This window comes from Labrus bergylta, chromosome 3 (genome assembly GCF_963930695.1).
Source record: "Labrus bergylta chromosome 3, fLabBer1.1, whole genome shotgun sequence".
NCBI classification, from domain to species: Eukaryota; Metazoa; Chordata; class Actinopteri; order Labriformes; family Labridae; genus Labrus; species Labrus bergylta.
The window spans coordinates 2,158,882-2,182,188 of NC_089197.1; the positions used below are offsets into that span (position 1 = coordinate 2,158,882).

General features: G+C 43.1%; 1 protein-coding gene across 1 annotated transcript in view; it reads right to left on the minus strand.

The window, feature by feature from the left end:
• The window catches only part of mmp15b (matrix metallopeptidase 15b), a 33,381-nt gene extending 14,510 nt beyond the window's left edge, over positions 1–18,871 (minus strand). The window contains exons 1-4 of the mRNA XM_020655978.3: positions 17,985–18,871; positions 6,085–6,233; positions 4,581–4,703; positions 4,090–4,397 (exon numbers count right to left, since the gene is read on the minus strand). Coding sequence (XP_020511634.2) covers positions 4,090–4,397; positions 4,581–4,703; positions 6,085–6,233; positions 17,985–18,134 — 730 coding nt within the window. The 5' untranslated portion in view covers positions 18,135–18,871. The remainder of the gene's footprint in view (positions 1–4,089; positions 4,398–4,580; positions 4,704–6,084; positions 6,234–17,984) is intronic.
• Between the last annotated feature and the right edge of the window lie 4,436 nt (positions 18,872–23,307).

Here is a 23,307-nt window from a genome sequence, read left to right on the forward strand (position 1 = left end):
CTTTTGTGCTGTGAATGCAAAGGACAAGGGGGAGATACTCGGGATGCCTGTCCATGTGCATCTTATCATTTCACACACACACACACACACACACACACACACACACACACACACACACACACACACACACACACACACACACACACACACACACACACACACACACACACACACACACACACACACACACACACACACTCTATTTCACACACTTCCTCTCCCTCACCGTCGAAAATTTCAGAGTCACATGAACGTCCTCATGGTGTACTTAACTGAAGCTAACACTCAAGGAGAGTAAACAGCAGAGAGAAGACTGGTGTGTTAGAGATATCTGAGGATGAAAAGGAGAGAGAGAGAGAGAGAGAGAGAGAGAGAGAGAGAGAGAGAGAGAGAGAGAGAGAGAGAGAGAGAGAGAGAGAGAGAGGATAAAGAGGCCCTTTGTGAGGTAACTGTGACAACCATTCAGCCCGACAGAGCAAAGCAGGAGTAAAACTTCAAACGTCTGAGCGTTAGAAGTTTAAAGTTCAAGCCAAATGCTGACTATCCTCTGCACACACACACACACACACACACACACACACACACTGTGTCAGTCAAGTCCTATTTCAGCTCTCCTAATCTTTGTTCTGTTGTTTACCATGTCTAAAGCTGCAGGGAGGGGGGAGGGGGGGGGGAGTCCCAGGGAGGAAAACGCACACTACAGCAGCTCCCTGACAACCAACATGCACTCTCAAGTCGTCTCATCCGACCACAAAGCACCACAAAAGCTCCTGACCTTTTCCAGCTCTTGGCCTGCAGCGATCCATCTGTGTAAGGTGTGTTCTGGTTGTGCATGTCAGCAAGTGATTTGGATAAAGAGTCAAAGCTGTTTTTTTGTTGAAGCCAGTTGCGCCAGAGAGGCTGATTAATCCCACCGAGCGTCACACGCTTTACACCAAAACATGTTTGACTTTGTAAAACTCACAAAAGAAACCTCGGGTCGAGTGAGAGAAAGCAGCAGGTCAACAAAGAAAGGACGTCGATGGGTTAATGCTTTCACAACAAACTCTAAATTATTCATGTGAAAGTATCGATTGTTTTTCTTTCACTTAAATCTGTTCTTTCACCCCATTAGAGAGGAGGTCAGAGGTCGGAGACGATAATGTCTGAGACACTTCAGAAGAAGAGAAGGTAACTGGGAATGAACACACAGATGAAGATTCTCTCCTCACATCCATGAACGTTTCAGATCAGTGGTGGTTTTGGCTGTGCCCAGACGTCCACAGATTCTGGATCAGTGTGAAACCATCTTTTTGTGTGAAATATTGACCATAAACAATAAAGTTATATCGATAACAGAGGGTCTACGGGTTAGTTAGAAAGATGGAGTAGCTTCAAAATATTCACCATACCTGAGAGGATTAGATTTTAATATCTGTGAAACTGAAAATATTTATTAACTGGAAGGTGATGATCAAATTGGTTCACAGAATTTTGGCGTTAACATCAGTACTTTTTCACTTTTTAAAATTCCTTTAAAAGAATTGTATGTATTTTACAGTTCTTTTAAAAGGGATTTTATATCTTAAAGTGATTTTTTATTCCTTAATCTTGCTGTTTATTATTCTATGACCTGCCTGTTTTTATATTTGCTGTCCTTGTAAAGCACTTTGTAACTTGTTTTTGAATAGTGCTCCATAAATATAGATTATTATCATTATTACTTTAAGGGAAGTTTCCAACAAGGTTATATCAACCTCATCGTGTCACACCGTGTCCTAAGATGTCAGCGTCAAAATCAGCTTGATTGCTTCCTGATCGAGTGTCCTAAAAGCCCTCGAGCGATGCAGCCTGAAGCAGCGTGATGCTACGTTTTTACCCCTCTGTCCCTTTTCTGTTTTAATCTCGTTCACCTGAGTAAACATGGGCGAGTAACGGGGAAGGAGGAGGCTCCACAAAAACACTGACACTCGCTTTTTCTCACGAGCCTCTGATTGTTGTGACTCGAGTCAAAAGCTAGTCAATACAAAGCACCACCCTTCAGTTTGTCCACCTTCAAAATAAAAGCACCGCATGTCATACTGTTTGAAGGGGAGACTGACATTCACAGAGAAAAGACGTAAATATTAAACGGATGAAATGTGGATAGCGAGCGTCTGATCGTGCAAAACAATATCTAACGCTCACGTGCTGTTAAGACTCGCTGTTCACTTTGAAGGCAAATTATCAGATATCTGTTGGTAACACTAATATGTGTCTCTAGACACATACATATTTAAAGGTACAGACACAGAAACAGCCTGTTCTGAGCAGGGCTGAAATAGAGGGGTTTATAGACATGATCAAATACAGGATCAGAGTGGATTTAGAACAAGAAACTTCACACACATGTTTTGAGGAGCTCTGAGAATTATTTACACTGAAGAAGAGGAGGAGAATATGTGACCTTTAAAGGTTTTTTCGGACTACATTTCAACAACAGAGCAATTTGAAGGCAGTAAAAAATACCCAAGTTTAATGAAGACTACATCTGTGAAAAGTTCAGCTTGATGAACATGTGTTGCACTCAAGTCTCACAGGATGCTAATTTGTGTTTTTTGCCTTTTTAGGCTGTTTAAGTAAAGAGAGCAACAAAGGGAGCAGTCTGCAGATCTGACCGAGTGGAACACACTCCCACTTACTGTGGCATCCCTGTGATCTGTCCTGCCACACATCCCACACACAGCTGATCACACAGATACACACACACACACACACACACATTTAGCTGTCTGTCTCTGGTGTGTGTGTGTGTGTGTGTGTGTGTGTGTGTGTGTGTGTAGATAACAGGGCAGGAAAAGCCATTGTTGGACTAAAATCCCTCTCTTGTCAGCAGGGTTAATGGGTGCACGGCGAGAAGGGGACACTCTGAAAACTTCTTTAAAATGAAGATATTTAAATAATCCTCACTCCTTCAAATGTTTTGTTTAGTTTAAGATGACGGTGTTAAAAGTTGTGATATATTTTCGGGCGCATCTCAAGGAGAGAGAAAAGGTTAAACATGACCGACGTTATGTCTAAGCAATGATTTTATCTGGGGCGCCGATGGGCTAACGGTAACACCTCGTGGCCCCGTGTTCAGAGGCTGTAGTCCTCGTCGCAGCAGCCAGCGACTCAAATCTGACCTTTGCCCTTTGCTGCATGCCATCCCCCGCTCTCTCCTCTGAACTCTTCCTGTCTCTATTCAGCCGTCCTGTCCAATAAAGGCAAAAAATTGCAATGATTTGAGCCAACATAACTCCTCAAAGTCCTGACACATTACGGGGTGAATCTGAGAGCGGTGTGGAGGTGAAGTCGGGTCAGGCTGAATGATGTCTGACTTTGAGCTCTCCCAGATGTCAGCGGAGACGTGGAGCCTGACGAATGAGAGACGATGTTGCTAGCTGATCCACGCCGGCTCAGGTTAGGTGTGCGGGGAAAGTGATGCGGACAGCTGTTTGTAATCTATTTTACAAAATGACACAAGAGAGAGAACCAGAGAGCGACCACGGCCCCCGTTTGGGTGAAAACAAGCCCTGAGAATGTAGTGATATAGATGGTAGCAGCACGACTAATCCCTATCGCTTATCATCTATGTTTCATGGACAGAGGACAGAGGAGTGTAAAAGACGAGCTCTGTGTCTTTAGGAGGAAACTGAAGAGGATTCAAGTGGTCAAATGTTGGACCAGTGTTGTGTTCCTGTTGGCTTTAAGGTCAGAGATCGCTCGGTGACAGCAGGAGATGAAGTCCGCCTGCCTTTTGTCACACATTCACTGACATATTAACAACGTTTTTAACATCACATCTCGTACATATTTTGGTGAAAATGCCTCTAAAGGAACTCTACTTTACTCTACTCAGCCACAAACACTCTCCGGCGTGTTTTTAGAGTGCTCGAGCCCAGCGGGATGGGTCTCTCTTTTATCAGATGGTAAGTCAACTTGTGCAGAGACCTTCATCCACCTGAAGCCTCAAAAGAGTGAGAGTCTGAAACCGGCATGCTTTGAATGTTTTTCTTTTCTCTTATTGATGGCTGAACATATCTTAATATTTTGATTTGTACAAAGACTTGTAATCTGATCAGTGTTTACCTTGTACGTTGTGGTTTCCTATGGTCCACGGCTCGTCCGAGTCAAAGTGAGTGTCCCCGCCCATTCCGGGTCCAGGGAAGTACGCATGAGCCAGAAAGCCCCCCTCTCCGTCGAAAGGCGAGCTGTCTCCATGGAAACCGGAAGCAAAGAAGATCATGATGTCGGGCTCCTTGCGGCGTCCATATTTGATCTCCTGGTAGGGGATTTCGTCAAAGGTCAACGGGGTGACGCTCTGCCAGACTTTGAAGGCCCGCCGGATGGCCTCATAGGAGTTATACTCTCCGATCTTTGGAGTGTAGTTCTGGATACTGAGGGGAACAAAGAAAGGAACAGGAAGAGAAATCACAAAAAAGTCTGCGTGTCCCACGTGACTGTTGGGTAACACTTATTGTAGCGTGGAATTAAAAACAAATGGAAAACACAATACAATTAAATGATGTTCCATCAACAACAAGGTAAGAAAACAGGAGTCTGCCTGTGTCTTCACAGACCTGTACGTCAGGTGACTTTTGTTCCACTTGTGTCCGGTGAGCGCGTAGCGTTTCCGCCGCACGTTGGTTTTGATCTGGCCTCCGAACTTGTCGGGCACGCCACAGCGGGGTCTCCTCATGGCACTGGAGGAGTCGGAGAGCAGACAGGAACAAGTGAGAGTTAGGTGATGAAAAAGGAAAGGAGCTGCCAAGAGAGGAGATGAAGGTGAAGGACGCTGTTTTTTATTCCCTGATCAATGTCTGTGTTTCCTTTTTTCCTGTTTCATAATGAAATGGTTCCTGTGATCTGTTTGAAGAGAGTCTACTGAGGAGGACGAGTGTGTTAGTCAACAGCAGGTACTGAGGAAAGGAACAGGAACAACTGAGGACCTGAAAAACATGTTGTTTTTAAAGGTCCAAGTCTCAGAAGTGCTTGACGAAATCCCCCTGTTACACTGCCAAAAGTCATACCTTACTAAATGTGTTTGCCTAGTTTCTAAAATAACCTCTACCATAGCTACATCCAAGTCCACATAAATATCTTATTTCAAGATAGTTCAAGCACAATATAAGGCCCGAGTTGATTGTAATGAGGAGAAATAGGAAGAAAATGATTTTGTAAAGATTCTTGAAATGAGCTAATATAGCTAATTTTAAGAATCTTATCAAGTAATGTGAATGTGTGTAATACACTTATATTAAAGAGGACATATGATCCCCCTCCTCCACCTTTTCAAACAGTCCCCTCCTCCACCTTTTCAAACAGTCCCCTCCTCCACCTTTTCAAACAGTCCCCTGTGGTCTAAATGAAACATCTGTGCTGTGCTTTGGTCAAAATATAACATGAATCAAGCACCAGAGGAGGTTTGTGACCCTGTATAAACCAGCTCTCAGAACGCTCCGTTTTGGTGTGTGTGTCTCTTTAAATGTAATGACCCCCCCCTTTTTCCTGTAGACATCACTCGTCTGTAGAGAGAATAAAAAAAAAGTTTTGTTCTAGGCTGGGGGTGGAGTCCATGGGTGGAAATACCAGGGGAGGGGAGGGGATTTTTTTTAACCAGAATCCCACTGTGACATCACAAGGAGAGGACATTTGAAACAGAGCATTTTTCTCTGTGTTGTAAGACTTATGTAGACCACAAACAAAGGACTGGATGGGTTTATTTCACATTTTGTGGGTCAGTTGACTCTCAGGTTACCCAAATATATGTTCAAAACATTTTCATAATATGTCCCCTTTAAGTGTAATAAGGTAGTTATGACCAGAAACCAGACGAATACACACGTTTGTCATTTCTGTGCATTTTGGTGACTATTCTATTTTGTGGTCGTCGTGACTAAGGATCAAAAAAGATATAATAAGTTTACTCGACTATTAAGAACTTTTGATCTACTGTCAAGTTTCTGATAATGTGTTTGGATCATACTTTACCTCTGGGAGATCTTTCACATTGTGCCTGACTATCAGGTGGTACAGTGTGAGCTGACATTACACAAAAACCCCTCCCAGTGTCACCCCGCTGACCTGATGGTTTGAAGGTCCATCTGTCCGGTGACCTCCAGGCCGTAGAAGCGCTGCATGTCGCTGACGGCGTTGGACAGAATCTGAGCCGATCTCATGGTGGACATCTGTCTGTTGGCCTGCGGCAGGTAACCGTACATCCTCAGCCATGACTGGAGACACACAGGAAGACAAACAGAAAGGGGACTGTTAATATCTATAAAGAACCGTCCTCTTTTTACAAGCACTAACTCGACTCCAAACTAGAGATGGAGTTAAGGGAAAGTGAAGTTTTATGATCATTTGAGCAGTTTAAACAGAGTCTAAAGTGTGACTCATGCTCATCTTAAGTTTCTCACTAATGAGATCAGACGTGCGCTGGCTTTGTGGTAAAATCACTCATATTTCTTCATAACCAATAACAGTGACAGATCAAATATAAAGGCTGAAAAGCTCTAAGAGATTTGCAGGAGGTGATTTGAAACAATGAGGTTTTTCTCTTTCGCCTCAGGCTGCATTAAATGTTTGGTAAATGAGGCTGAGAGCAGAGAGCACATTGTGTGTTTTTCGGCCTGAATGAGCGCACTGTGGAGCGGTTTGTATCACTCCATGTAACTGGGAGGGCGAGGGGGGCGGGGGGGACGATGACAGACTTGAGGGAGAAAACGTGATACTCGACCCAATCACAGATGATGCAAAGTCTATCCCACCTGTTCAGAGGGAACCTAATATCACACACACACACAAACACACTTGAATGTTGGGTTTTCTCAGATAGATACGCCCACACACACACTCGTTCCCCTTGGTGGTGTGGGGAATGTAAAAGGGTGTGTTAGTGAGTGTGTATCTGTGTCAGCGTCTGTGTGTGTGTGTGTGTGTGTGTGTGTGTGTGTGTGTGTGTGTGTGTGTGTGTGTGTGTGTGTGTGTGTGTGTGTGTGTGTGTGTGTGTGTGTGTGCAGGTTTCATGTCTACACCCGTCTTTTAAATCTGTATTTACTCACCCGCTCCTCTAAAGCCATAAAACACTCACTCATGTGTCTCAGCCTCTCTTGTCAGGATTATGAAATGCAAAAAAGCTGTATAAAATGACTTCAGTTAATACCTGAAGTCTCTGTATTTAGATGACTGAATTTGTGTAGAGAATCTGTCGGATAGGTACTTGATTAAAGGTGTCTGAGGCCTTCTGGTTTCCGTTTGTGGTCAGAATAGTTCTTAACAAATCACTTTGAAGGTAACTTTGGTCTCGTATGACGGAGTACAAACATTGTGGCTTTTGCAATCAGAACCCGCTCTCTGATGTCGATTCTGCTGATCAAAAGTCGACCCGCTGATCTGCGTTTTAAAACTCTCATGTAGTTGCAATACTGGATACTAAATGTGAGCAAAGTTTCAGATCATGAGGTAAACGTATGATGGAGTAATCCCAGGATGAGTCTGCAGAGGGCGCTAAACTGATTCTTCTGTTTTAGAAGAGAACTGCACGAGGCGGCTTCAAACGTCTTACAGAGACTCTCTTCTCCCAGCACTGGAGAGCAGCTCTCCCCTGGCAGCCCTGCAGCGTTCTTTCTGCCCCCCCCCCCCCTCCCCCGAGGAAGGCTTCCAGAGAGCTGACCAATCAGGAGTGAGAGGGCACGTGGGGAGGAGGGTCTTAAAGACACAGCAGCAGAAACTAACCGTTTCTGGCAGGCAGAGGCTGAAATGAGGGTTTTTTACTGACAGCAGTCTCAGATAAATCAGAAATGTTTTTGAGCTGTAGATCATACAAAGCTGCTCTAAAGGTTTTGAAGAGTGACAGCATGAAAGATGAACACAAGGAGAATATTGGATCTTTTATTGTCCCACTCCTTCCTCCTGTCTCAAGCTGCTCGTTGTACCATAAACAATGAGCCGCAGATGTTAGAGGAAGTCTGCTGGTTCATCAGATAAGTTATCTTGGGATGGGCTAACCACACTGCAAAAACTCAAATCTCAGCAAATTGTATTCGTCTAATGTCCGATAGTCTGCTTTGATAAGAGACTTTCTGTGTCCATGTGCTGCTCCTAAATATCATCCCGTCACCCCCAGAGTCCAAATCACCTAACAGTCAACGTGTTCCTGTGCTGGAAACACAGCAGCAGTATGAAGGGAGGAATAAAAAAGGTCAAATAAAAGGAGTGCTCTTTTTTTATTATCATCACAGGGCTTCTGACATAAAAAACAAACCTGCCCAAGCTGATGATTCCAAAATGTGATTTAACTCCATCCTGACTTCTTTGCCTTTAAAATGTCAGCGTGGCTCTAAATTCTTACTACAACATAAACTTTGAGTGAACCTGTTCTCCCTCTGCCACTCTTTTAAACCTGACTCAGACTTCAGGCTCATTGAGGTCCGATTCCTCCTTCCCGACAATCGCCGGGTCGTTCCGGACTCGAGGCTGCTCGGGACTGATTATCTTCCCCGATTATTTTGTAGTGTGAGCGTTGTAAAGAGCGTCCCCTTAACGTCCCCAATCTGCTCGGAGATCGGCGGGGGACGCCCCGATTCACATCAAACATGTTTGATATTTAGGAATTTAAAATCTTAAAATTGACATCATCAAGGGGTCTGGAGGAAGTTGTGTGTGACTACAAAAATGTGGAGAGACGAGGGAGGACAACTTCCAAACTCCCTCTGCACCTTTAAGAAAAAGCTAAAGACCCAGCTCTTTCATGAATACCTACTAACTTAATGATGATGGTCTCCATATTATTGATGATGATGATGGTAATGATGATGGTTTTTGTTTGATAACGACGACTTATAAGATGGTTTCTATACTGATTAGAGCTCTCAAGAACTGCCCTCAATGTTGTGCTTTGCCTCTGGTCACTTCCTGTCAGCACCTGTGTGTCCAATCAGACTCAAAGCTGATCGTTTGCTCTTACTGACATTGTTCCCTTTTTTCTAGATCCTTGCTTGTGTTGTACTGTTGAGATTCTCCTCATGTGATGCTAACATCGGGGAGGATTTGAAAACGCTCCTGCAGTGTGAGGTCAGGCTTTAGAGAGCTTTTGGGATCGAACACTTTAAAGTGGACTCATTAAGCTGGATCCATCAGTCACTGTCAGCGTCCGTCTGAGTCAGGCAGAACTAACTGAAACTCAGCTTTGTGATCAATTAAAGCGTCAGCTATTGAAATACATGGCTTTGTTAATGTAGCTGCTCCTCTCCATTCCTCCGCACCGCAAAGTTTAAATGTAATGAAAGAGTAATGAGCTCAGCTGAGAGCACAGAAAAAAAGAACAAAAAAAACAGTCGGTCAGGAAAAAAAAAAGCACCGTTTGAAAAGTGGATATCTGAACTGAAAGTGAAAAGCGAAATGGCCGTTTCTGACAAGCTTTGATGCTTTCTCTTAAAAGTTATAAATGATATTCATAAATCTTCTTTTCATCAAATGACACACAGAACATTTTTGTCATCCAAATATTCAAATTTTAAAACCTGGAGTAACTCAGAGGTTCAGCACTGTGAGGCTACGTCTTATAAACGGTGCACCTGAGAGAGACCGCGCGTGTTTATCGAGCGTCCACCACGGGCCGTCAGGAGGTCAGCCGCGGGCCGTCGGGAGGTCTGGGGGGTCAGGAGTGAACAGTGAGCGGTGTTTGAGCCCTCAGGGTTTGGAGCTCACAGCCTGAGGAGCTGAAACCTTCAGACTCTGATTCATCTTTAAATCCTAAAACCTCACATGTGGCGCCCGGCTGCAGACAGGTGAGCTCTGCTGTTCTCTGATTCAAGGATTAATCCTGAACACAGTTTACGTTATATACTACTACTTAATGTTATATTAAATCTTTATCATCAGAGAGTGTGTTTACGTGGACTTGAAGGTCCTGGTTTTAATCAGGTTTTTAAGAATCCTGTTTTTTGTGTTTGTTCATGTAAACATCAGACCCCGACTCCAGAAACCAGGGTAGGCTCTTATCCAGGACTTTGAGAAACCTGGTTTTGCTACCTGGAGAACTCAAAGAAAGACAATGTGATACTGTTGCATGCAACCCTACCCCAGTTTCTGACAGCTGACCAGGTGATGTATCAGAAAACAAACATGGCAGCGGCAACGTGAGCGTCTTACTTCTGGAGCGATGAAGAAACTGAATTTTATTTTTTCGCTAATAAAAAATATAAATATAATTGGAAAACATTGATATGCTGACCTTTTTAAGTCTTTGGTGAATAGGTTACAAGACGCCGTTTTCCAAACAAGCGCATCAGAGCAAGTCCCCCCCCCCAGGCACGACTGTATCATCATCCATCCCTCCCTTTGTCCTACACGGTGACAGTGACAGGCTGACAGCAGTCAGAGGGGAGGACATGTGAGGACACATATTTGCAATCGCTCTCTTCTCCTGTTGCTGGAAATGAGGTGGAGCTGTGACTCTAATCTGAAACTCCATGTTGCTATTTAAGAGTGCTGAGCCCGCAATATCAGAATCAGAAATACTTAAAATGGGAAAAGAATGGGTAAACCACAGTGGTCGGTTTGCTGTGGTTTGTGTTTTAAAAAAATAAAACATCACAGGTGGCCTGCACAGATGAGTCGCAGTGATCATAAAGCAGGATGTGAGTATTGATCATGTTTACAGGGAGATGAAGAAGCAGGTAAACACCAAATCCTGAAGATTTAAGAATCTCTTTCACCAGAGTCCTGGCCCAGCGGGGCAGCATGCAGCACAGTAAACGAGTTATAGACATAAAACACAGAGCAGCTACATGTCCTGAGTCACAGGACCTGAAACATCTTCAATCTACTTTAAAAAAGATTTAAAGAGACCAAATCCCCCAGACACAGATCCTCCTGCAGGAGACCTGAAACTCCCTTTCCCCGTTTCATGACGCACTTTGGGTTAGAATGAATACAATCACACAGGTATGAGAGCAGCAGGTCCAGTAGTTTTATAAATAAGGACATGGAAATGATTTAGTCCACGCAAAGACAATGCAAGCCAGCCGACTCGATCACACAGAGAACAGTGATGATTCAGGGCCCGGAGATTTGTTGTGAATCTCAACGCAGCATGATTCACAGAATCCAAAGATTTTAGGCACTGAGACGATGCATGCACATATATAAAACATCAGCATCACCAATCAGGGGAATGAAAGCAGCAGCAAGTCGAGGTTTTTGCAGCAAACTGAAGTCCATAAACACTCTCAATAAGAAGAGCCATGCTGAGAGTAAACCTTGCACTTACAGCTCATTATTGCACAGTATGCACACAAAGCTTCATTTCACTTTCCACTGTTTCTCACCCTGCAAACTGTTAACCTCTTTATTTCTATATCAGGGTGTGATTTATCTGTTATCATTAGTACTTTTCTCCATGTCAGTCTTGCTTATTCCTTTGCTTCTTCTGTCCTCTTTGTGCATGCCCGCTGAACATGGCATGTTTCATCATGTGCTGCTGGATCACCGCATTTCCCCTCGCGGGCATCAATAAAGTGTTATCTTAATTACCTTCTATTTACAGCGGCAGTCATTTAGTTTGCACAGTGCAAAGCTGCTGAAAATAAATGTTACCCTTTTTCTTTTCTCACTTAGTGGCAGCGGATATACCTGCTGTATCAGCTGTGTGTGTGTGTGTGTGTGTGTGTGTGTGTGTGTGTGTGTGTGTGTGTGTGTGTGTGTGTGTGTGTGTGTGGGAGCAGGAAGAGGGCTGAGCTGGTCATGACCCTGACCCACCTCTGCCTTGAGATAAGAAAGCTTCAAACACACTGACGTACAAACACACACACACACACTATCAAAAACAAACATGCACTTCCTGAAACACTATCTCTCGACTCTTTCACACACCGACTCGCAGTCGAAGCGAGGGGAACAGGTGGCTCAGGCTTCCCACTGCAAACACCTTCAGCACACATGTTCACCGCTGCACAGAAACAATAAAGGAACCAGCAGAGAAGCAAAGGATGCACTGTTTCTGACACGTCTGTTTCTAACCTGCTTCATGTGACATCACACGACTGCACGCTCGCTGTCCACACTGCATCCGTTAAATATTAAATAAATAAAGCAAGCTTACAAACTCTGCTGAGAGGAAAGAACGAGTGCCAGTGCCGTGGAGAGCCCCCCTCCTCCCTTGTTCCTCGTCCAACTACGATAGTGACAGACGAGGAAAATAGAAACAAGTTTATCCAACCAGTTTCCACCAAGATGTTAAATCGACCCGATCGTCAAAGCAAACAACACCCAAAATCGTCACCATGTGTACAACCTATCCCACCAGTTTTATCTTACATCATTTTGTCCCCATGTTTTTCTTTTTCCTGTTTGCTCATTTACTTATTTTGTCCCTCTTTCTAATTCATTCATTTTATTTACTGACCCTTTTCCTTTTGTTTTGTTTGTTTTTGTCTAAATCTGCTTTGCAAAACTGCATCATACCACAGTTCCCCTCTTTGTCTGTATGTCTTTTTTGTATAATTGTGTGAGTGTGTGTATGCACGTTTTGGTGAATAAAAAAAATAACAGCTCCACTTGTATGATGTTTGTGTTATGAAAAGTAGATTAAAACAGCACAATGAATCTCACTCATGTAACCTCTGCAGGCCCGGTTACTGTTGCTATGATACATGGTACGGTCACTGACGCAGGGGGTTCAGCATACAGCTAATCGTTCAGTGTGGAACATTCAGAGACTCTTACTGATAATTTGATTTTCTCCGAACAGCAACATGTAACATAATCTGTTCAATAAGGTTGTGTTTGTGTTCAAAGCAAACGGTAATCCAGTTAGGTGAGAATTATTAGATTGGTGGTGGAGAACACACAAAAATCTTAAACGACAAAGCCACGTCCACAAAAGACGGGAAATCGTTTGCAGAGCTGATTAGTAATGAGCCGTATTGATTGTCGTCTTCATGCTGTTCATATTTCATTCTGCCTGAAGACAAAAAACAAAAAGCTCTCATGAACGGACATCCAACCGCAGAAGACTTAAAGAGTTAAAAACTGCAGAATGCTGAATTCAAATAAATAAAAGTAATTTGAAAAGTAAAGCCGGAGCTATTGTCCTGTAATCTCCGACATGCATGGTTCACATTCCAGCTCCGTCCTCCTCTTTCCTCTGCGTTCAGCTTCTCCATGTGGTTATCATTTCTGCACTGATAGGACTGGAAGGAGGATGTCTGTTGATGTTTGTGTCTTTGTGTTGTGTGTCTTTGTGCACTTTCTCCGCCCCGTCCGGCCGAGTATTTACAACCAGCTGTGGTCGGGTACAAGGCCAGAGCTGCAGTGCCGATGGGAAGACGCCATCGCTCACCTCCATCGTCTAAAAAAACAGCAAAGTGCTCCAGCCTGGACGCTCACCTCCCCTCGCTGAATACAAAACGAGTCTGAGACAGCAGGAGGAGGGAAAGGGGGAGGGGCTTGTGTGTGTGTTTGTGTGAGCGTGTACACCGGGCCTCGTCTATTTAATGGTCTTTCTAAGAGTCCTTGAGCTTTACCTGCCAAATCCAGACCCAGCAATATACAAGGAGTTGTAAAACCTGCCAGGAGTGTGTGTGTTTGCGTGTGTGTGTGTGAGTGTGTGTCCAAACCACAATGTCAGCCAAGATACTAACAGAGCTTTTATTCCGAGTCTTGGTCTGCTGCCATCTCTTAACCCCCAAAAGTCGGACTCAGAGGACGGATAAGGAAACGGAGACATGAAGAGGAAGAGAGAGAGACAGACAGAAAGGACAAAGAGAATTCATTTGGTTCAGTTTTTAAGATGTTGTGGCAAACAGATGGATTTATACACGCTGAAAGTCGTGCATTATTTTATGTAGGCCGGCCAATTATCTCCACAGAGGGAAAGATGCTTACGAGGTTGCAGTTTGATGATAATGATCATCAAGTACATGCTCAGTTACTCTCCAGTCACCATCTTCTCTTCGTTTTAAATCTTAATAACTGCAATTTATGGATCAACATAATAAATGTGTATCTCTATATCGATCTCTACAGATTGAATTTAGATTTTAGAAAGATATCGCCCGATTTATCTGTATCTTATTCTTGCTCTCTCCAATATCGATATCAGTATCGACCCCCCAAAAAAAATCCAACATCGGTGTGGCCCTAACATCGTATCTCACTGTACCAGATGGTGAGTTAACCCTTCAATCCCCAGCCTGAATGCGATGACACATGAAGCACATTTCTTCAAAAGTTGGCTTTTGTAGAACACACCATCTCGTGGTGTAAGGGGTCAAAGTTGCATGGTTTATGTATTTTCTCCTGTGGCTGCTCACCTGTCTGCTTAGTTACTGTCATGTTATTTCTATTTGTAGCTTTTAGCCATGTTTGAATTTGTTGGTTTTTTTGGAAGCCTTTTATAAAATCTGGCCAATGACAACAGATGAAAATTTGCCTTTTGGCTAACTCTGGCATATTTACCGAAATGTTTATTAATATGCAATGTCCCTGTAAAATAAGTAAATAAATAAAAAATTCATTAATGATAATTTGCAAATTCAACCATGGTGATAAAACTTTTAGCACTTTCATCGTCTCAGTCTCTCTCCTCTACTCTCTGTAAGTTTGACTGAAAGTGGACTGAGCCTCACGAGTGCATGTGTAGAGAGGTCAAACAAAGATTCACACAACAATCTGAATGTGCATGTTTGTTTTTTTGTTTCTCTTTGTTGCATGATCAACGTTTACTTTGCTTCACTGTAAAAACGTGAACACATCTCCTCACATCTGTAACCAGAAATGACGTTTTTTTATGATCCGCTGCACTCCTTCCTATTTCCTATTTAACGGGATTCCCCCTGCCCCGTCCCATCACTGTTGCGATGTGCTTCTGTGTGACAGCCAATCACAGGGGAGCACGGGGGAAGTGGCTTGAATGTGGAGAGACGGCACGCTGCAGATTAACACAGAAGCATCGAGGATACAGATTCAGGAAAGTTTTTCTAGTTTTGTGCAGCAATAAAGTCCCTGAATACAAATCTCCTCCTCACTCCTTATTGCTCTGCTTCAGCCGGCGTTACATGACTTTCTGCCTCCCGTCTGCACGCTGCTCTTATCGTGTTCATGTTTCTCTCTTTGCTCTCTCATCCTCTCGCTCGCTCCTTTATCAGGTTCTCTCTCACAGCTCTCTCTCCTCAGACAAGAGGGGCCATTGTACTTGATGAGATGCCTCGGAGTCCCAGGCCCCAGCATGCCTGTGCACAATGAGTGTGTGTGTGTGTGTGTGTGTGTGTGTGTGTGTGAGTGTGAGTGTGTGTGTGTGTCCCAGTTAGAGAACAGCTGTCACATTCAGCCGTCACATGCCGCACAGCTGAGACTTGCTTCCACCGTCTCTGACAACTTTCCCTTTCTATCTTTGTCTCTCTGTCATAACTTACTCAGAAAGATTTTTTTTGGCAGGCGATGTCACATTTCCTCTTTTTATTTTTATACATATCAAAAACTTCTCTCTCGTTCTCCTTTTCCCCCGCGTTCTTCTCTCGCCCTCCCACCTTCATCCGTTTAGCACAGACAGAGTAGGAGTCGAGGTCTCAGACCGGACTACAGCCACAGAGCGAGGATCAGATCGAGACGTTGAATGTTTTGGTCTGAACTGTCGAGTAGGTGTGTGATGGAGTTTCAACACGATCCCACAGTCTGGGTTTGTTTTACAGACACAGGGCTGCTTTAAAAACTCACTTTAAAAGACATCAACTGTACAAGTTATGTAATTTTATATAAATATGTTGATCAGGTTCTCCTACAAACACACAGTACATGCTTCACCACCTCCTCACTATCGGAGAAAGGGCTTATTTCCTGTCCACACATTTTACTTTTCAGACTACAGCAAGGACTTCTGGGACGCCGGTTTTGGGGCTCTCTCTCTCTCCCTCTCTCTCCTCAAGTCACAATCATTCCTTTTTTTAATCAGTTAATTAAATCTGACCTGCACACTTTGTGATGTTCATTAGAGCGCTGATGATTTTAAGCTGAGTGTTCAATGAACACACGACCATGAACGACACGTCGGAGGAGTGTTAGCTGTCTTCACTAACACGACCTGATCACAGCTAGTTAGTCATTCTTTTCAGGAGCAGTTCAAATGTGAAAGAGAAAACAGAGGCGGAGCTCTCACATGCACACATTCAGCAACAAGTACTGAGGGTCATCAGACGCTCTCAGTACCTGAAAACACACCACAGCTCTGTTATTAACAGACACCCTGGTCACTGAGTCTGGCTGCAAGCTCACCTTCATAACCGTGATCTCTCTCTCTCTCTCTCTCTCTCTCTCTCTCTCTCTCTCTCTCTCTCTCTCTGTCTCTCTGTCTCTGTCTCTCTCTGTCTCTCTCTCTCTCTCTCTCTCTCTGTCTCTCTCTCTCTGTCTCTCTCTCTCTGTCTCTGTCTCTCTCTGTCTCTCTCTCTCTGTCTGTCTGTCTGTCTGTCTCTCTCTCTCTCTCTCTCTCTCTCTGTCTGTCTGTCTGTCTGTCTCTCTCTCTCTCTCTCTCTGTCTCTCTCTGTCTCTCTCTCTCTCTCTGTCTCTCTCTCTCTCTCTCTCTCTCTCTCTCTCTCTCTCTCTCTCTTTAAACCTCATAGTTTGGCACTCAACTCTTGATTAGTTACTCAAAACCAAACAAGTGTGCAGGAAAACTGCTGGATCGAAGCAATCAAATACAAGATCCAGCTTGACCCTGACACTTCTTACATAATACCTGGACTAAAAGGACATAAAGTGCACTAGAGCCTTCAAAGGTTCAAAGGTCGAGGGTAGACTTAATGAGCTGTACCGAAGAGGAAAGCCCCCATTTGTTGTGAATAATTAACCGACTGTATGTAAAGCCCCTGAAGTAATGAGATCACATAAACATGTTTGCTTTCATGTTTCTTTGACCGTTCATTCCTGAATTCTACAAAGGTCAAAAGGTCAAAAGGTTTTATATGAACGCCTGTGACGAGCTGCCGATCAACACATTTGAACCCTTGTCATTGTAAATTTGTTATTTAAGTTACAAAAACACCTGAAACCTAACGAGCTGCTCTCATTGGACGATTTTAAGGGGATGTGAAACGACTTGGAGGCGGACACATCCGGATGTACATTTATTTATGGTTGTGGGCGATCTCTACAAAGTATTTGCCTTTTCATGATTCAAAATGTTTTGTTTTTTTTCTAATCATATTTGTATGTGCGGCCAGAACTCTCTTGAAAAAGAGATTTTTAATCCAAACCAGTTTCTTTCCTGGTTGAATAAAGGTTAAAACATTAAGTAACGTAGAAGTATTAAGGATTTAGTCGCCTGTGAGTGATCAGGTGTGTTTAGAGATATCAGGCATCAATTACTCTTAGTCGCTGCTAACAATGATTAACTTATCTTACTGTGTCACAAGCTGCTGGTCCCAGGCAGGAGAGACCAGTCTCAAACCAGTGTAACCAGTGTTCACCCTCTTCTCAAACCAGTGTTCACCCTCTTCTCAAACCAGTGTAACCAGTGTTCACCCTCTTCTCAAACCAGTGTTCACCCTCTTCTCAAACCAGTGTAACCAGTGTTCACCCTCTTCTCAAACCAGTGTAACCAGTGTTCACCCTCTTCTCAAACCAGTGTTCACCCTCTTCTCAAACCAGTGTTCACCCTCTTCTCAAGAAGCCAATAAGCCAAATGGGAAAACAAGAGTATCTAATGTGTGGGGTCATGTTTGAAACTAGAGAAGTAAAGACTTGATATCAAACAGTGTGAATCTTTACTTAAACTGCTAACCACTAACATCTGAACGGCACAATATTATTATTTCTGAGTGACTGACTTGAGCTACAAATAGTCCTGAGGATTGTTGCCATGGTCATTGTTAATTGAGTTATGAGTTTTCTCTACTGTTTCCGGTTTCTCATCAGCTTGTCATTCTCATGAGTGTGTGTTCTGCTGTGTGTGTGTGTGTGTGTGTGTGTGTGTGTGTGTGTGTTACCTCTGCATTGAAGGCGCTGTCATCCTCCGCTGCGTGCGCCCCAAGCGCACACACGCACAGCGCGAGGACGGTCCGTCTCCACAGCAACGAGAAGCAGCTGCTCCGCGAGGAGGAGGAGGAGGAGGAGGAGGAGGAGGAGGAGGAGGCCATGGTCCGAGCTCAGTGGGCTCAATCACGACAGAGTTGTCCGGTGTTTGTGACGAGTGTCTGCTCAAATATAGCCGGCTCGTGAATCTCCAATGAGATCTGTCGTCACCAAGAAGAGTTGAACATCCTCATGATGAACTCCATGACTCACTCAGGTTATTATTACAACGTGACTTCACTCACTCACAAGTGAGAGAAACACAGCTCTCTTCTTCAGGTTGTCCCACACTTTAAGTGATCTGTTCTGCTAATTGATTCACTTCAAAGTCACCGCCTCATTAGTCACCTTGAAAGTTGCTCTTCACGAACATCTGCAGCAGAGTCTGTGGAATCAGCGGAGTGGATCTGCCCCCCCGCAGAGATGCTTTAGTGGATCATTCACTGTTAACATGTTGAATAATAAATATATGAAGTGCAGTAAAAAAAATAAAAACTGAGTAAAGTTGCAAACTCCAACACGACCGTATAAAAACTTCACTGTCTGCACCTGAGCGACTCCTCCAGCAGCGGATCACCGCGGTGTCCAATCTGAAGAGAGCACGGCTCTTCAACACTAACACGAGCTCTCTGCTGGTTTCCCTTCCACCTCTTCGGCCGCTTTGTTTCTAAATCTTCGCGGAAGCCGGTAATGAGTCAGCTCGCTCCTCTGAGTGTTTCTCTCTGTGTTGTCTTCCCACCGGGAGCAGGACAGATAGTGGTCCGCTGTGTGTGGTGTGTGTCGGTAAGGCTACCAATCGTGGAAATGTGTGCCTCAAGTGTAACACCATGGGAACGACTCGTTCCTGCCAAGACTATCAAAATAAAAGAGTAGCCATATAATTTATTCAGAATCAGAATCAGAAATACTTTATTAATCCCAGAGGGAAATTCAAATGGTTACAGTTGCTCCAAAATATACAAATATATAATAAAAAATATTCATCAAATAGAATAGGAACGTAAGTTAGATATCAATAGGTACAATAAATATTTACAGGAATAAGAGTCAGATGGAATATATACACACATTTTCAAGATTATTGCATTGTTTGTTTCAGTATTGCACTTTGTTATCATGGACATATTATTCATTATTATTATATTGCAGTTTTAATAAATAATGAGTTCGGTGGACGTTACAGTTTTTCAGTTTTTTGTTTTTTCCAGGCTGAAATTCATTACACTGTTACAGCAGCTGCAATCACAGTCAAGATGTTACTGAAACACTGGACAAAAAACATAAAATAAAATGAGACATTCAAATATTAACATCAGTTTGTAAAACAGAATACATTTACGAATTATATATAGGCCTACTTTTAATCCCTTACACACTGCTCACACACATGGGCTCAAAATACACACATGCATTGAGATGTCAGGGACACAGGGAGTGGGTCAGAGCTGTGGGGGGTTCAAGGGACCGAACCTCTGCAGGACTCGGGACGTGCCCTTGCCCCTTGTATCTATCCAGCCAATTTCCATACTTTGGACCATACCGGGACTTGAACCAGCGACCCTTCAGCTCTCAACCCGAGTTCCTACTGACTGAGCTTCTGCTAAAAGACATCGAGAAATACATCAAATTAGTCTCACTTATCCTGAGTGGCTCTGATCATTGGAAGAACACAGTGGTCCTCAACTGGTGGGTTGGGACCCAAAAGTGGGACGCAATTAGTGTTTTTAATCTTCTGAGGTCAGTGAATAAATCAAATTGGTTAAAAAAATATCAGAAATGTGTGTTGTGATTTCTCCTTCAGGAAGTAGGTGGTGGTTCCTGAGGCGAACGATCATGTTAAGAAACACTGCAGGGGCGCCGGTAGCCTAAACGTTAGTGTACCACCGTACAGAGGCTTAAGTCATCAAGTTCTGCCCTGGTTCGAATCCAACCTGTGGCTGCTTCCCACTCTCTCTCTCTCTCTCTCTCTCTCTCTCTCTCTCTCCCCGGTTCCTGACTCTATCCTTGATCCTCTCTCTAAAACAAAGGCTGTAACGCGACATGACACGACTTAAAGCTCCTGTGAGGAATAATCAGGTTTGTTGATTTTGGCGCCCCCCTGTGGACAAAGCAGGACAATTTGAGTCTTCTCTTGTCTCTTTCTTTCGGCTACATGTTCAAAGTGTTTTCTAACAAAACAAATATCATCCTTTTCTATTTGAAACCTGCAATTAACAACGAATCTTAAACGAGGACATTTAAATAAAAAAAGAGGACGTTCTATATCTCCACTTCAGGCATCAAAGATAACTTTAGACAAATAATCCCTCTTCTCTGAATCTGTCTGGTTTGCCTTTGAAGGAGACTAAAGAGACTAAGTAATAATCTTAGTCCACACATCAAAACTGAGCTTTAAAAAAAATGATGGCTGACATAAATTGAGAAAAACAGACAATGTTTTTAATCAATAGTCCTATAGGATAGAAACATTTTCAAAACATGTTAATTAATTCCGTTTTCTTTCTTTTTTTCATGTTAAACTGTCATGACAAAAGAAAATTGCCTGCCTTTTTTTTTTTAAGTTGAAATAATCAATTTAAAAACATGTTTCCTTGCTTGCTTTAATTTGAAGGCAGCGTTATTCCGGAAGTGTGTTGTGAGGGGTTTTTCCAGCCTGTCATCAGCCGGACGGATGGAGGTGGAGGGAGAAGAGAAGAAGCCGGAGGAGGGCGCCAGCAGACATGACCCCCCCCCCCCCCCCCCCCTCCACCACAGCAAAGTGATCGACCACAACATCACCACGTCGGTCGTCTCTCAACCGGAAGTTCGGGGGTTCAATCCCCAGCTCCTGCAGCCTCATGTCCGATATGTTCTTGGGTTAGACACAAAGTTCAGTTAAATGAAAAAGGGCTTCACTAACATGGGAAAGCTGTGTTTGCATTGTCAAAGATAAAATGAAAATAAAACACAAAATGAAGACAAATGAATATTAAAGTAAGAGAGCTGTGCAGGAATATATATAAAGTGTCTGAACGCACTTCACACTTCTGGCAGGTTTATTCAAGCTGAGCAGGTAAACTTTATAACAGCAAACAGCAATGACCTGAATACAAGGCAGCACTCACTTTTCATGACGAGAAAATAAAACTTTTATAAAAGATGTAAACTGGGATTCAGGTGGGAAGCCAAAACTTTCAGATTTTTACAGATAAAAACACTTTTCAAAAGAACACGGCAGCTGAAAATACACTTTTAAGGAAACATATTATCCTCCTTTTCAGCAAGTGGAGCAGGCAGAAGACAGAGAGGATGGACTTTTCTCATCACTGGGGGGTTTTTAGACGGACTAGAGACACATATTGGTGAAGTGGATTTTTCATCATATGTGACCTTTGTTTCCTCGTCATCTGAAAGCCTCGAGTCTGACTTTAGATCCATCCTCCTTTGCAAACAATCTCTGTCTCAGTCAAATTTCTGTCACCTGTGTGACATCATGATTTTCATAAAAAAGCAGATTACAAAAAGTAAGTACCTGAGGGACGTAAAAAAGAACAGTAAGGAGGTTACATGTTTTTGCATTTGAATAAAAGCAGCTTTCAGAGCGAGTTTAAAGTTCTTTTATCAACTATTAGCTTTAGAAACATAGGAGTGTTTTCATCTCAGCACTTATATGAGGTAAAGAACCTGCACTCACATCTTAGTTACTTTGAAATGTAATAACTACGTCCCTTTATTCTGTGCAGTGTGTCCTTCAGGTGAGTGTGTGTGAAGGGAAACATGCTACACACACAGATGCACAAACAGCTGTGATGTCTCTGATGTGCATTTAAAAAAAATAGATTTCTGTATCTTCTTCATGTTTGTAGAGATAAGTGTTAGTTTCTTGTATTGCTGTTATTTTATCATTAATGTAAAGCATATCGAGCTCACCTGTAATGTGCTTTATATAAATAAACTTTATTTTCTTTCCTTCCTGCAGTAAAAACATATTTATTGAATATGATTTAGTTTCAATACTTTGTACAGAGCAGGATGTACTGCAGTGTTTACAGTGTTTTACTATCAGTCAGCTGAGCCTCTTTACTGCCCTCGTCCTGCGTCACTTTCATGTGACGACTGCAGATGGAATTCAGCGACTCAATAAATGCAGCCATCGTTTCATGTTTCTTTGATTAAAGGATCGATGTCATTGCACACTGTCGAGACGGCCGACATTTAGAAGGGCAGAACTCCTGTTGTCGGTTTCAGTTTGATGACCTTGAAGGTTTTAGAAGGAGGAAAAACGAAGTGCAGAAAAAAAAACCTGATAAGATATGAAACTTTATGACCCGATCATCGATCAGGTGATAAACCGACTATAAACTCATTAATCCAGGAATGTGCAGGTGCGCCTTCACACACACACACACACACACACACACACACACACACACACACACACACACACACACACACACACACACACACACACACACACACACACACACACACACACACGTCAACAATCCTTTCATAAGTTTTGAAATGAGCTTTCTTTGAATAAATGTGTCACTTTTCATTCCTGGTCTTTTAGAAACGAGGTGTGTGTGGTGGTCAGTGTGCGCCCAGGTGAGGAGGAAGCACCTTTCATCACAGCAGACAGGTGAATAGAAGGCCAGTGAGTGATCCTTGTTTCCTCAGGCAGTCGTTTCCTCTCAGTCTGAGTGATGCTGACTGACGAGAGACACAGCAATGGGTCAGTTATTCCTCATCAGCTGAGGAGGTAAATAATCTAATAATTATTCAAACGGATTCAAACCCACGGCTGCTGCAATGACGACTACAGCCTCTCAATATAACTCCTGCAACACCTAAATATCCTCTCTGGGGATCAATTAAGGATGATCGTCTATTCTCTTAACCTCCTCCTTCCTTACACTTCTACAATTCTACAATTCTCTTAGCAGACTCTTTTATCCAAAGCGACGTACATCAGAGAGTAAGAACAACACAAGCAAGGATCTAGAAAAAAGGGAACAATGTGAGTAAGAGCAAACGATCAGCTTTGAGTCTGATTGGACACACAGGTGCTGACAGGAAGTGACCAGAGGCAAAGCACAACATTGAGGGCAGTTCTTGAGAGCTCTAATCAGTATAGAAACCATCTTATAAGTCATCGTTATCAAACAAAAACCATCGTCATTACCATCATCATCATCATCAATAATATGGAGACCATCATCATTAAGTTAGTAGGGATTCATGAAAGAGCTGGGTCTT